The 15,477-nt window shown below is 45.2% G+C and overlaps 1 protein-coding gene across 1 annotated transcript in view; it reads right to left on the bottom strand.

Annotated features, from left to right (window-relative positions):
* Nucleotides 1-8,270, bottom strand: part of LOC308580479 (uncharacterized protein) — a 72,623-nt gene extending 64,353 nt beyond the window's left edge. Inside the window, exons 1-2 of the mRNA XM_081182184.1 lie at nt 8,206-8,270; nt 7,113-7,249 (exon numbers count right to left, since the gene is read on the bottom strand). Of these exons, the coding sequence (XP_081038310.1) occupies nt 7,113-7,212 (100 nt within the window). The 5' untranslated portion in view covers nt 7,213-7,249; nt 8,206-8,270. The remainder of the gene's footprint in view (nt 1-7,112; nt 7,250-8,205) is intronic.
* Nucleotides 8,271-15,477: the final 7,207 nt, after the last annotated feature.

The following is a 15,477-nucleotide window of genomic DNA, read 5'->3' as shown; positions in this document are numbered from 1 at the left end:
GGATCTGACCCAAGGTCCATGGATGGCACCATCTTGTACCCAAAAGCACCAGCCAGAAACCTGCAGGAGTTCAGAAGCAGTACATGATGCTCAGACCTGTCCCTGCCTTTCCACACAACATGCTTCCTTAGATAAGAGTGTGACCATATTAGGCCATCCTTTGGTCTGTTTTCAAAGATGAGATGAGCAAGAGTGGTGGAGATGCCACTCCAATAGGCTTCAGAGAAGGGGAAGAGGAAGGGAGTATGGACCTAGAATTGCGGTGGTTTGAGATGGGACACACCGCAGAAGGAAGGAGCTGGGAAATAGTGGATCAACAGGAGCAAGATAGCAGGTGCTCCAGCCCTGAACAGAGACAGGAGCCTGTTGCGTTAGAAATATCACAGCAGCCAGTCTTCCGGGTTAGCGCGATCGACTAATGGCGGATTCCCTCCGAGCTCTGGAGGGAATCGGCTTGACAGGGGGCTGGGTCTTGCCGTGCCGGCGATACGGGGACCCTAAAAAACCACGGGCACGGAGCCCATGGACATGGTGACTCGGCTGGCACAGTTAGCGCCCTCCCGACTCGTGAAGTAGCCTTTTTAAAGGCTACGGAACGGGTGCCGGGGAGCGGCGTGGTGCTGTGAGTCTTCTGCTTCCCCTGCCGAGCGTAGCCGCATGCCGTTTGTCGGGGAGCGCTGACTTCTTCCTGCCAAAATTTGGACTTAAAATCAAGAGCAACAACCCGTGAGTAACTTGGAAATTGGACTATAAATAATTCAGTTTTGGATTTGGTACGAGCGGGGGAGGTGGGGGAAAAAAGGAAGTCCGTCTCCCCCCTATTGTAAACAGCTTAAAGCAAGGATCTGTCATCTAAGGTTGCGAGAAGAACTGTTGTGATTGGATAAAAAATATAAATTCCACGGATTTAAAGGACTAAGCTAGTGTGCTGGAGGACAAGAGTTTATTTGTTTGGATCAAGTACCATCTTTCTCAAGCCCGGGAGTAACCCGTGAAAAGAGCCTGCTGAGGATTTACAGAAAACTTTTGACAGCTGTCAAACTAGCTGTCAAAGTTGGGAAAAACTGAAAGCTTAAATTTTAACCGGTTATATTGTTACAAAATATTGAAAGTAAAGAAAGATTGATACAAACAAATCTGACTTTTGGATCGGAAGGGAAAAGAACACAAAGTAACTAGAATCCCTCTAGAGGGGATTCTTGGACATTACAAGAATGGAACTAGGTCGGGAAATACGAGCTGACTTGCAAGAGCTTATCTTTCTCGTGGGAAAGCTGCGAGAGACGAGCGAGCGAGGCCATGTTTTGTGTACAAGCCCCACAAAACCGAAGTTAACAGAAAATATACCTATTGAGTTGGAAAGGGACTTGATGCTCAAAACACAGGCAGCTGGACAAGAAAAGAAACCAAAAATTGAAGAGGAGGAAAAGACACCTGCTGAACAGGAGGAGCAGAAAGAAGGGGTGGCTGAAATGCCACAGAAGATAAAAGAGAGCCGGAGACCTGCTAAGATGAACTCTAATTCGACCAAGGTGAAAGTGGGACCATTTGGGATATACAAATTCAAGAAGCAGAGTTGGAGCTCCATCTTTAAACAAGTAGGCATGGCTGGAAGAAGCATGGTCAACACTGAGAAGGTACCTTTTCGACCCTGGATGTTTAGCATGAGAGACTTTCGAAGAAGCCAGCTGAAAGGGACTGAGAGAGATTTGAGAGCCTCGGACATAAGATCACCAGGCTAAAAAGATGGACTAACTGGACTTTGGTTTGGGACTGAAACCGGGGAGAGAAGGGTGGGGGTTTAGAAGTCCAAAGGCGGCCTGATTCTCATTATGCAGTGTAAAAATTATATGTTTTTTATTATTATAAGAAAGGGGAATCCGTGGATGGGAATTAAGGACAACATTAGGAAAGGTATCTTTTTTCTTGTTTTTATATTTCTTGTTTGTTTTTTTCATATATGATTAAGGTATATATTTTAAAAATTGTTGGATAAACTAAACTAAGGATAAGGATAATAATGATAAGGCATAAATTTATTACAGAATCATATTAACAAATCATGGTTAAGCAAATTAACAATTTATGATTAGGACATTAAGGACAAAAACTTGTTTGAACAAACAACTGGAGTTGGAATACAATAAGGGGAGGCGTGGGGAAGTCATGAAAAGAAGTTATTGAAAATGAGATCTAAAAGGTGGAATCTTTTTTGTTGTTTTTTGTGTTCTCTTTTGTTTTTCTGTTTTGTTATTTGTAACCTTTTGAAACTTTAATAAAGATTACTTTTTTTAAAAAAAAGAAATATCACAGCAGCCAAGCGACACGATGTCTCTAGTATACTGGAGTCCCCTCCTTCCCCTACAACCAGGCGTGCCCTTCATCTCACAGAGCAGAAAGCCAAACAGAGACAGAGATTTTCCATTAGCGGCCCCCGTACACAACAGGAAGGGACTCAAGGCCAGGAAGTAATTGCTGCGGGCAGGAACACTCACTCTAGGCAACAGCTCAGGTTTTTGAGGACATACATTCCATGTTTCTGTGTGTTTTTGTTGATTTAAATGAAAGAAGCAAAAGAAGCTCACAGCACCACTGATTTCACCAGGCAGGCAGCCAGCCAGCCAGCCCTGTAGTTGACGGCACCTTCGTGACAGCAGGTGTACCATTTCTCCCATTGGAATTATTGTATGAATTCCATGAAGTTTAGCAACAGCGGTGCTCTAATTAAAATGCTTTCCGCATTACAAGCATCTCAATATTTCTTTCCTCTTGATTCGCTTATGCAAAATGAGTTGTGAAATCCCACACTCCAAGCATATATATGGTTTATCCCATGTGAGTTCTTTTATGAGAAGTAAGCTTAGATCCCTGTGCAAATCTCTTTCCACAGTCCATTTATATGGTTTCTCCCGTGTGAATTCTTTGATGATATGTAAGGCTTGTGCTGTGAATGAAGTTCTTTCCACACTCAAAACAGGTATATGGTTTCACCCCTGTGTGAATTCTTTGATGACGTTCAAGGCTTGAGCTTTGAGTGAAGCTCTTTTCACACTCAAAACATGCATACAGTTTTTCACCTCTGTGAATTTTTTGATGTATATGAAGGCTTGTAACCTGACTGAAGCTCTTTCCACACTCAAAGCACTTATATGGCTTCTCTCCTGTATGGATTCTGCGATGGCAAACAAGGTATGTGCAGGTACTAAAGCTCTTTCCACATGTCACACATTTATATGGTTTTTCCCCTGTATGGATTCGCTCATGCACAGTAAGGTGTGAACTCTGACTGAAGCTCTTCCCACACTCAAAGCATTTATACGGCTTCTCACCAGTGTGAGTTCTCTTGTGTGAACTAAGGTGTGAACTCTGGCTGAAGCTCTTTCCACATTCCAAGCATTTATATGGTTTGTCCCCTGTGTGGGTTCTCTTATGTGAAGTAAGGGTAGCACTGTGAGCAAAGCTCCTTCCGCACTCTGTACATTTATAAGATTTCTCTCCTGTGTGAATTCTTTGGTGCGATATAAGACTTGAGCTGTGAGTGAAGCTCATTTCGCACTCCAAACATTTATACGGCTTCTCCCCTGTGTGGGTTTTTTGATGCGAAGCAAGGCTTGCGCTGTGACGGAAGGTCTTTCCACAGTCCAAACAGGTATACGGTTTCTCCCCTGTGTGAAGTTTTTGATGTTCTGTAAGGTTTCTCCTGCGACTGAAGCTCTTTCCACACTCAGAGCACCTATGTGGTTTCTCCCTGCTGTGGACTACCTGATGTGTTGTAAGGTTTGAGTGGCGCTTGAAACTCTTTCCACATTCTAGGCATTGGTATGATTCCTGTCCTGCGTGAATTCTTTGATGTGATTTTAGGCCTGAGCGGTCAGTGAAGCTCTTTCCACACACCAAGCATTTACACAGTATCTCCTCTGAGTGGATTCTGCAGTGTGGGCTGAGGCTCGATTTACCTTTGAACGTTTTGCCATATGAAGGGCTATCATTTCTTCTCTTCGCTTCATGCCTATTTCTTTCTGGTGAGCCCCGAGAACCATTATTGCCCTGGTCATCACCTGCTAAAATTAAGGGGAAACAGCAAACATTAAAAACTTCCCAATACAGGGCTGCCTTCAGATGTCTTCTAAAAGCTACGTACTTCTTTATCTCCTTGACATCTGACGGGAGGGTGTTCCACAGGGCTGGTTCCACTACTTCACTTCTTACTGTGACGAAACCAGCAGAAGACCCTTAGAGTTGGACCTCATTGTCCGGGCAGAAGGATGGAGGTGGAGATGCTCATTCAGGTCTACAGGGCCGAGGCCGTTTAGAGCTTTAAAGGTCAGCACCAACACTTTGAATTGTGCTTGGAAACATACTCTGAGCCAATGTAGATCCTTTAAGACCGGTGTTATATGCTCCTGGCAACTGCTCCCAGTCACCAGTTGAGCTGCTGCTTTCTGGATTAATTGTAGTTTCCGAGTCACCTTCAAAGGAACCCCCACCTAGAGTGCATTGTAGCAATCCAAGCAGGAGATAACCAAGGCATGTACCACAGTCTGTGTGCAGGTAGGGACTTAGCCTGTGTACCAGATCGAGCTGGTAGACAACAGCCCCAAAACTCTGACTATGCCATGTCACCATTAAAAAACATTCATGTCCTTTCTTTCTACCTTTTATCTCTGCTAGCCTTCCTCGTTTTCTTGCCAGGGGGGCTTCCTCAACCCCAACATTTCCCCAGGTCCCCATCTCCATTCCCTGAGACTCACCAGATCTCTCTTTGCTTCATGCTGTGGCCACAGACATGTGATCTGATGGTGAATTTGGGGTGACCCAATGCAAAAATCCTGAGAATCCATGTGGATCCATATTTTTAACCACATTTTTGCACCATTGCAGCCCCAGGCAACAGCGGGTGCGTGATTTTTGGGGAGCAGGCTGTAGCCATGGACATGCTATGTGATCTGATGGTAAATTTGGGGTGACCCAATGCAAAAATCCTGAGAATCCATGTGGATCCATGCTTTTTAACCACATTTTTGCACCATTGCAGCCCCAGGCAACAGTGGGTGCGTGATTTTTTTGGGGGGCAGGCTGTAGCCATGGACATGCTATGTGCTCTGATGGTGAATTTGGGGTGACCCAATGCAAAGATCCTGAGGATCCATGTGGATCCATTCTTTGTAACCACATTTTAAGTGGGGAGGGAAGGAAAAACACAGAAGGGACAAGGAGCACGAGAGGGGTGTGCAGAGAAGCAGCTGGCTAAGAATGCAGGAGAGGGGTATAACGGGAGGGAGGAAAGGAAGGCAAAAGTTTCCCCCCCACCCAAGCACCCAAGCCAGCCATCTCTCTCTCTCTCTCTCTCTCTCCCCCCCCCCACCTGCATGTTTTCAGCAGCACCGGAGCACAGAGAGGAAGGAACGGAGCACAGAGAGGAAGGAACGACACTCTGCTTTCCCCTCTGCTTGCTTGGAGGGGAGGAGCTTTCCCTGCTCTTTGTTCTGTTTGAGCAAACACAGCAACGAAACAGAAAAGGGTGGGCAATAATGCAGGAAAGCAGCAGCTTCCTCTTTTCAGGTTTCCCTTCTCCGTGACTGCACAATTTGATTTTTGCCTGATTTTTCGGCTCCAGGGACCACACATTCGCTCAATAACATGCACAGACATTTCCCCTTCCTTTTTAGGAGAAAAGATCTGCGTGTTATAGAGAGAAAAATATGGTAAGTCAAACTGCATCCTGCCCAAAGGCCTGGCGGAAGAGCTCCATCTTGCAGGCCCTGTGGAAAGATGTCAAATCCCACAAGGTACTGGTCTCTTGTGGGAGAGTGGTCCACCAGGCCGGGGCCACGGCTGAAAAGGCCCTGGCTCTAGTCAAGGCCAGTCTAATTTCCCTGGGGCCTGGGATCTTCAAGGTGTTGTTGTTAGCAGAAAGAGGGTCAAAGAGGATCAGCCTCTTTCATCCTTCCTGAGGAGCTCAGAAGCTTAAAGAAGCTGCAGGTTCCTTGGGAGGGAGGGAGGGAGGGAGGGAGGAGTAAAAGGAGCCTCAGAGAAGCTGCAGGGATTCCTCTGCCCTAGATATTCTCCAGCCGCTGCAGAAGCCCAAATGCGGCATATATTAAAAATTTATATCCCCCAATCTGGTGGGCTTCTCACAGCCACCCAGTGTGGCTAAGAGCATATATAAAAACAGAACAAAACATCAAACATAAGAAAACAGAAATATCCTATACTGGCAACAAACAAACCAATAATAAGAATAGCAGCAATAATAACAACAACATGTTTACACCTATACCCAAATTAAAATAACCACCGACCCCCAACTAAACAATTAACCAACACCAACCCGACGAAAACAAAACAAAGGAACCAAAATCAGAACCTTTTAAAGCATTTTAGCCAGTTGCCCCAACCCAAGAGTTGTTCCAGCAATGTCCCAGTGGCCTCCCAGGAGCCTCTTTCGGCTGTTCAAGGTGAGCCTGGGCTCCACCCCCTTGCCCAGGTGGAATGGGCCTTGCACCCAGGCCTCACGGCATGGGAGGCACAGTAATGACCTGAATGTAGATCCCATTGAACTCAGTTGTTTTTATATCTATATAGAGATCCTCTGCCTATTCCTCCTCTTCTGGCAACCAGAAACATATTGGCACATGCTCCAGGAGAGAGGCTTTGGAGAAAACCTCTTCCCTGCCTTCCTCCAAGTCAAGACCTTCTTGCATTTTATGTTCTCCTGTCTTTTCTGCTTGCTTGAGGGAGGGTTTTCCTCCAGCCCCCACCCATCCATTTCTCCTTCTCCTTCTCCACCCCAACCCCCTGAAACTGAGCCAACCTCTCCCAGCCTCAGAGGTGGGGAGTCCCAGCTCAGGTCCTTCCTAGGACCACAAATCCAGCTTCTTTGGAACTATTTTGCAGGACTCAGAAGTTTAAAGAAGCTGAGGGTTTTGGGGGTGAGAGAGAAGCGAGGCGGCCTCAGAGCCCCTCCAGGGATTTTCCTGCCGGAGGGGATGCCTCCCAATATATCGGGGGCCCACCCACAGCCTCCACAGTAAAATCTCCCCCCTTTATCTTATTCCTTGCTTCCACTCTCCATCCCCCCAAGTCCCTATCTCCACTTCCTAGGAACTCACGAGATGTCTCTGAGGGTCCTGGGAGGCAACACTCAGAGGTTGCTTGGAGGGAGGCAGGAGACAGCCTGAGCAGGTCAACCGTCCATCTTCCTCCTTCCATCCTCGCTTGGATTGAAGAGCTCAGAAGCTGCAGGTTCCTGGGAGGGAGGAAGAAGCAAAGAGAGCCTCAGAGGCCCTGCAGGGATACTCCTGCCCAAGACATTTTCCTGGTGATTGTGAAGCCATGCATGAAAAGTGGAGTCATGCCTGAAAGAGGATCTTCTTCCCACCACCATTAAAAACATTTATTTCCTTTCCCCCATCCCCACTTTAGGGGAAGGGGCTGCAGTTCGAGGGCAGCGCATCTCTTCCGCAGGCAGGAAGCCCCAGATTCAGTCCCCAGGCAGGGCTGAGAAACCACGTCTGAAAACCCGGAAGAGCAATTGCTGCCGGTCCGTGTGGACAATAGTAGCCCAGGTGGAGCAAGGGTATGACTGTGTAGGCAGCTCAGTGCGCTTGGAGCCCCCAGTTCTGCTGCAGCAGTTGCTGGTGGTGAGAAACTGATGACATTTTATGTCCAGTGGTTCTCCTCTTCCCATCCTTAAAGTCTTCCCTCCTCCATCTCTCCCAACACCTTGGTTCCTTCCTAGGGCTGGTCTGCTATACAGAGAGACTGCGCCCTCCTTGGGGGCTTTCCTCCTGAACCCCCCCAGACAGGGAAGGCATCGAAGATAAAAGAGCCCATGTCTTTGTAGAGCTGAAATGAGTTTCCAGCTGACCCTGCCCTCCCCCCCTCTTTTCCCAAAACATGAATGTCTCCCTCCTCCTCTTCCCCTCCTTTCCTTTTAGGGAGGGGGGGGTTTCTAGCCCACCCTAAAACTGCCTCTTCCCCCGCCTGCTCTCCTCCTGGGGCGCCCCTGCACCCCTTAAAGCCTTTTGCACTCATCGCAGCTCTTGGGGGGCTGAATTGGGGGGGCAACCCCACGCATGCGCCCTCCCACCGCTGCCCCTTTGCAAAACTGCCCTCTCCCAGGGGGCTTCTCTCCTGCAAAGGAGCTGCTCTGGCCTGGGAGCCCCCTTCCCCCCCCCCCAAATATATCCCTATTTTTCCTACCTGGCAAAAAGCACAGTCTTCCGCGCTGCAGAATCTCCTCCTCCCTCGCAGCTTGTCAAATGTGACAAACGGAGGAGGAAGTGACGCTTCCCCCCTCCCCCAGGAAATCCTCTGTCATAATATAATCGCTCCTTTTAACCCTTGAAGAGCCCGTATTGCCCCTCCCCCCCCCCCCGCCACTACAGATTTTGCTCCCAGCTAGAATAGTTTATTGTCACAACTCACAGCACCCTTAACCAGCAAAACAAGCTCCCTGAAATCTTAGGTGGTTTCATGGGGCTTTGGATATGTGGAGTGAATGTGGCCTAACAGATTTGTGCTCTGTGTGTGTGGAAAGAGGCACACATTGATTAAAATTGTGCATCATAAAGTGGTACTTCGGGTTAAGTACTTAATTCGTTCTGGAGGTCCGTTGTTAACCTGAAACTGTTCTTAACCTGAAGCACCACTTTAGCTAATGGGGCCTCCTGCTGCCGCCGTGCCGCTGGAGCACAATTTCTGTTCTCATCCTGAAGCAAAGTTCTTAACCTGATGCAATATTTCTTGGTTAGCGGAGTCTGTAACCTGAAGCGTATGTAACGTGAAGCGTATGTAACCCAAGGTACCACTGTAAAATCACAGGTGCAGTCAGCTCTCTATCCTAGTACAGTCATACCTTGGGATGAATACGCTTCAGCTTAAATATTTTCAGGTTGCGCTCCGCAGCGACCTGGAAGTAACGGAGCGCGTTACTTCCATGTTTCGCCGCTCACATATGTGCAGGTGCTCAAAATGATGTCAAACGCATGCGCGGAAGCGGCGAAAAGATAAAAACGCAATTATATAAAATACATTTTGGGGTTTTGAATCAATAGTCAGATAGTGGATCTTATTCTAATTGCCCCAGCTTAAAACCTTGCAAATTTTGATGTCACTTGCTCATCTTGGTCTGCTGAGAAAAAAAAAAAACACTGTGACAGTGGCTGGGAGACCCGGAATGGACAATAAAATAGGGGTGATAACCTCACTCTTCAAATATTTATAAAGAATGCAAACCAGAAGGACATGCGCCACTGATTCGGTACTGCCATCTCCACAGGGACATAATCGTTTTTTGTGTGGAATTTGTTGGAATTGTCCCTCAAGTACAACCGAAGGCAGTATATTCAATCTTGTGAGAGTAAATGCGCATTTATATTTTATAATTGCTACGTTATGCAGATAGGGTGCAGGAGAGTCAAAATGGGTATATCTCTGCCGCTGATGTTTTTCCTGCCGCAACCTTGGGCAGTAGGAATGTTGTCCCAATGTTGTCATTCCAGCGTGGTTCAGGGCGGACCTGAAGTCACAAGATGAAGTCCCGTCCTCCTCAACTCAGCTCCCCCTCCGTACCACTTCAAGATAAACAACAGGCCTCCTTTTAGTTGATCAACAACTTTCTTCCTTGTCTTAGACGGGAAGGGTTTTTCTCTCCAAGCATTCAGGGACCACTGCTATTCATGTGCCCTTGTGTAATTCCTCTCACCTCTATGATAGCGTTTTTTTGTTTAGCCAATGTCCTTCCTCTTAAAAATAGGTTGTATGTCAACACCTCCTTAAATCCACACTCCTTTTTTGTGGTGGTGGGGTTAAGCTCTAGTTTCCCAACGACATCGGTCAAAACAAGGTTCTCCCCACCTTCACTCCTTTCAAACCACATATAGCTTCTAGTGTCCACATCTCCTCCAGTGCACGGCCAATAAAATCCAATTATAAGGAGAACCTCCGCTTTTGATGGCGGTCCGAGGGGGTTGCATCATGGCAAAGGTGATTACCCAACTCCTCCATCTGCCCCCATGCTGATCTGCGTGGGAGTGAGCCGTTGAGACGGCTGCGGGTCAGCCTGCTCCCTCGTACCCCAGGAGGTTTCCAGGAATGCTTAAACCCTTTCGTTCCCTACCCCTTCATTTGTGCCTGCCTCCAATGTCGAGGGAGCTGCCGCCATGGTGCAAGACCAGAACCGGAAACTCAAGGTCAAAGAATAATACAAATGTAGTGTTGGAAGGGACCATAAGAATCATCTAGTCCAGGGGTAAAGGTAAAGGGACGCATTCAGAATGCGTGTTAAAACAACAAAAGTAAAGAAATTCACAGGCGATTGCCTGATTACATTTAAGGATAAAGAAATGAGGAATAGGATTCTTCAAAAGAATAGGGAAAAGAGGCTGTACATAGATGGGAACTGCATAATCATCTTTAAAGACATCCCAATCAGATTACTTAAACGAAGAGACTCTTACAAATCATTGGCGCAGACATTGAAGAAAAAAAAAATTGAATTTAGATGGGAATTCCCGGAAGGATTATCATTTATGTATAGAGGCAAGAGGCACAGGTTATCAAACCTGGAAGAAACCGGGAAATTTCTGAGGAAATATAAGGAATTGAGAGTAGAGGCGAACGGAGCAGGGGGAGCAGAGGGAAGACTACCAGGAGAACCAGGAACAGGGGGGGAGGAGGAGGAGGGTAGAGGAAGCAGATCGGACGAAGAGGAAGAGGAGGAAGAAGAAGACCCAGCGAATTTATAAAGAAAAGGAAAGCTTAGGCGAGAGTTAGACACCATGGGGTTAAAAATTTGGAACTGGAATATTAATGGGATGAACGAAAAAAAAGGAGGAATAAAATTGAGCAATTTCTGAAAAAGAAAAATCTGGACATTATCTGTCTACAAGAAACGCACATGGCTAGAAGGCATAAAAAAGTGTTAATCAATAAAAGATTGGGAAATGAATTTGAATCTTCTGATAAGGAAAGGAAAAGAGGGGTGGTATTATACATTAAAAACAGGATTGAAGCCAAAACAATTTTCAAAGACGAGGAGGGGAGGGTGATAGCGGTTCGTCTTAACTGGCAGGGAGAAAACCTGGTTGTAGTTGGGGTTTACGCTCCAAATGGTAATAAGACTGAATTCTTTAAAAACTTAGAAGAGAAACTACTTGAATATTTGGACCAAAAAATCATTTTATTGGGTGACATGAATGGGGTGGTTTCTCTAGAAGCGGATAGACTTAGGAAAGGAGTAATTAAAAAAAGGAAAACTACCAAAATCCTTCTTCTCAATGATGGAAAACTGCAATTTGACAGACATTTGGCGCCTCAGACATCCGCTAGACAAACAATTCACCTTTCATTCCGGACCTAACCAGTCGATGTCACGGATAGATCAGATATGGATCTCGAGTGAATTATGTCCAAGAGTTAAATTAATAGAAATAAGACCGAAAGTAATCTCGGAACACAGTCCGATAGAGCTGGAAATGGAAAGCTTGGAATTGGGGGGGGGGGGAAGGTAAAGGGACCCCTGACCGTTAAGTCTAGTTGCGGATGACTCTGGGGCTGCGGCGCTCAGCTCGCTTTACTGGCCAAGGGAGCCAGCGTACAGCTTCCGGGTCATGTGGCCAGCGTGACTAAGCCGCTTCTGGCGAACCAGAGCAGTGCATGGAAACGCCGTTTACCTTCCCGCCGGAGCAGGACCTATTTATCTACTTGCACTTCGATGTGCTTTCGAACTACTAGGTTGGCAGGAGCAGGGACCGAGCAACGGCAGCTCACCCCGTCACGGGATTCAAACCGCCAACCTTCTGATAGGAAAGCCCTAGGTTCTGTGGATTAGACCACAGCACCAACCGCGTCCCAGTCCAGGGGTAGTCAGCCTTTTTATACTTACCGCCCACTAATGCATCTTTCTTAATGGTAAAATTTCCTTACCGCCCACCAGGACTTGATGGAAGGAGGATTCCGAACCCCCTACTGCCCAGTTAGAATCCTGAAATGCCCACTAGTGTGCGGTAGGAACCAGATCGACAATCCCTGATCTAGACCAACCCCCTGCAATGCAGAAAAAAAACCCGACCTCTGCTGAAAAACCTAAAAAAATGAAGGAGAGTTCACCACCTTCCAAGGTAGCTCATCTCACTTGCAGTCAGAAATTTCTTCCTAAAGCTTAGGATTAGATGTATTTTTACTCCTTGCATAAAATACAGATGCAGGAAGAGTCGGAAAGCCAGGAAGTAATTGTAATCTCTGTATTTACGTGAATTTAAATGAAAGAAGTGAAAGAAGCTCTCTTACATAACTGGGGGGAAAATTACATAACTGGAAAAAAATATTACAAAAAGACAATACCAATAAAGAGTACAAATTAAGGGGGAAAGAAAAGAAAACTTAAACTATCTATTTTTATTATTAAGATAAAGATAAAGAATATGACACAAATTTGATATTGCAATTTCATGTTACAGTAAAAAAAAATAACTCATTATCATTAAACCCAACCTCCCATTTATTCCTTAGTTCTTTCTAAATAACTTTACTGCCATACCAAAATATTATTTTTTATATTATTTTTACAGTTTTTTTGTTGTTTAGTTGTTTAGTCGTGTCCGACTCTTTGTGACCCCATGGAACAGAGCATGCCAGGCACTCCTGTCTTCCACTGCCTCCCGCAGTTTGGTCAAACTCATGCTGGTAGCTTAAAGAACACTGTCCAGCCATCTCGTCCTCTTTCGTCCCCTTCTCCTTGTGCCCTCCATCTTTCCCAACATCAGGGTCTTTTCTAGGGAGTCTTCTCTTCTCATGAGGTGGCCAAAGTATTGGAGCCTCAGCTTCATGATCTGTCCTTCCAGTGAGCACTCAGGGCTGATTTCCTTAAGAATGGAGAGGTCTGATCTTCTTGCAGTCCATGGGACTCTCAAGAGTCTCCTCCAGCACCAGAATTCAAAAGCATCAATTCTTCAGCAATCAGCCTTTTTTATGGTCCAGCTCTCACTTCCATACATCACTACTGGGAAAACCACAGCTTTAACTATATGGACCTTTATTGGCAAGGTGATTTCTCTGCTTTTTAAGATGCTGTCTAGGTTTGCCATCGCTTTTCTCCCAAGAAGCAGGTGTCTTTTAATTTCGTGACTGCTGTCACCATCTGCAGTGATCATGGAGCCCAAGAAAGTAAAATCTCTCACTGCCTCCATTTCTTCCTCTTCTATTTGCCAGGAGGTGATGGGCCCAGTGGCCATGATCTTCGTTTTTTTGATGTTCAACTTCAGACCATATTTTGCGCTCTCCTCTTTCACCCTCAATAAAAGGTTCTTTAATTCCTACTCACTTTCTGCCATCAAGGTTGTGTCATCTGCATATCTGAGGTTGTTGATATTTCTTCCGGCAATCTTAATTCTGGCTTGGGATTCATCCAGCCCAGCCTTTTGCATGATGAATTCTGCATATAAGTTAAATAAGCAGGGAGACAATATACAGCCTTGTCGTACTACTTTCCCAATTTTGAACCAATCAGTTGTTCCATATCCAGTTCTAACTGTCACTTCTTGTCCCACATAGAGATTTCTCAGGAGACAGATGGGGTGATCAGGCACTCCCATTTCTTTAAGAACTTGCCATAGTTTGCTGTGGTCGACACAGTCAAAGGCATTTGCATAGTCAATGAAGCAGAAGTAGATGTCTTTCTGGAACTCTCTAGCTTTCTCCATAATCCAGCGCATGTTTGCAATTTGGTCTCTGGTTCCTCTGCCTCTTCTAAATCCAGCTTGCACTTCTGGGAGCTCTCGGTCCACATACTGCTTAAGCCTGCCTTGTAGAATTTTAAGCATAACCTTGATAGTGTGTGAAATGAGTGCAATTGTGCGGTAGTTGGAGCATTCTTTGGCACTGCCCTTCTTTGGGATTGGGATGTAGACTGATCTTCTCCAATTCTCTGGTCACTGCTGAGTGTTCCAAACTTTCTGGCTTGTTCAGTGTAGCACCTTAACAGCATCATCTTTTAACATTTTAAATAGTTCAGCTGAAATGTCATCACTTCCACTGGCCTTATTATTAGCAGTGCTTTCTAAGGCCCATATGACTTCACTCTCCAGGATGTCTCAAGGTCAGCAACTACACTACCGGGGGTGTACGAGACATCCATTTCTTTCTGGTATAGTTCCTCTGTGTATTCTTGCCACCTCCTCTTGATGTCTTCTGCTTCTGTTAGGTCCTTATTATTTTTGTCCTTTATTATTACACAGTTTAGTAATATTTATATACGCAATTAATAAAGACTGCTAAGATCACTCTAAAGTAGCTACAGATTTTAACATGGAATAGTTTTGTTTAAGATATATTCTAAAGGCCTCCCATTTTGATACAAATTCAGCTCTCGGTTTATTTTTTCCTGATAAGCTATCTAGTTCAGCATATTCAGTCAATTTTTGAATCCACTCCTGACTGGAAGGAATTATGTTGCTTTTCCACCTTGATGGCTATAAGGACTTTCGCTGCCACTGTTGCATACAGAAAAATACCTTTAATTTGTTTTGGAATATCTGAGTCAGTGATCCCCAACAAATGTGCCTCTGGCTTTCTATTACAGTGGTACCTCTTGTTACAGACACCTCAGGTTACAGATGCTTCAGGTTAGACTCCACTAACTCAGAAATAGTACTTCGGTTAAGAACTTTGTTTCAGGATGAGAACAGAAATCGCGCGGTAGCAGCAGGAGGCCACATTAGCTAAAGTGGTACCTCAGGTTAAGAACAGTTTCAGGTTAAGAACGGACCTCCAGAACAAATTAAGTTCTTAACCCAAGGTCCCACTGTAAAGGAAAGTCTTAACATTTTTTCTAATTCTAAATGGATTTCCTCCCAAAATTTCTTTCTTTTGCTACATTGCCACCATATATGATACAGTGAGCCTGTTTGATCTCCACATCTCCAACAGTTACTTTTGGCTCCTTTGTACATTTTGGCTAATTTCCATGGAGTCAAATACCACTGGTGCTGCATTTTTAAAAAGTTTTCCCTTATGGCATAGCACGTGGTAAATTTCCAATTATTCTTCCACAGATTTTCCCATTGGGACATTGTTATAACATACCCAAAGTCTTGAGACCACTTTATCATGGCTGATGTAACTTCTTCCTCCCCGACTTCCCAGTGGAGGAGGAGGCGATAAGCTTTAGAGAGAGTTTTACTTTTTGAGTGTATTACGTTGGATTCAAATCTTGAGGTTCTTGGTGAACTATTTTTTTCTACTTTAAATTTTTGAATAATTGATAATATTGGAACCTATCTGTAATAATATCTCTTAATTCCTCGAAACTTTTAAATCTCAGTCGGTTATCTTCTTTTAAAATCATTTTATAAGCAGGCCAATTTCACAACGTATTTTTTTTCTTCACCACTGTGGCCTCTGCTGGAGAGGCCCACCATGGGATTTTAGGCTCCAACTGATCTTTGTATTTCTCACAAACTTTAAGAACTGATC

The sequence above is a fragment of the Podarcis bocagei genome (assembly GCF_964188305.1).
Source record: "Podarcis bocagei genome assembly, chromosome: 2".
In the NCBI taxonomy this organism is placed as follows: domain Eukaryota; kingdom Metazoa; phylum Chordata; class Lepidosauria; order Squamata; family Lacertidae; genus Podarcis; species Podarcis bocagei.
Note: the sequence above shows the minus strand (reverse complement) of the source record. Positions and strands in the feature narration are given on the sequence as shown.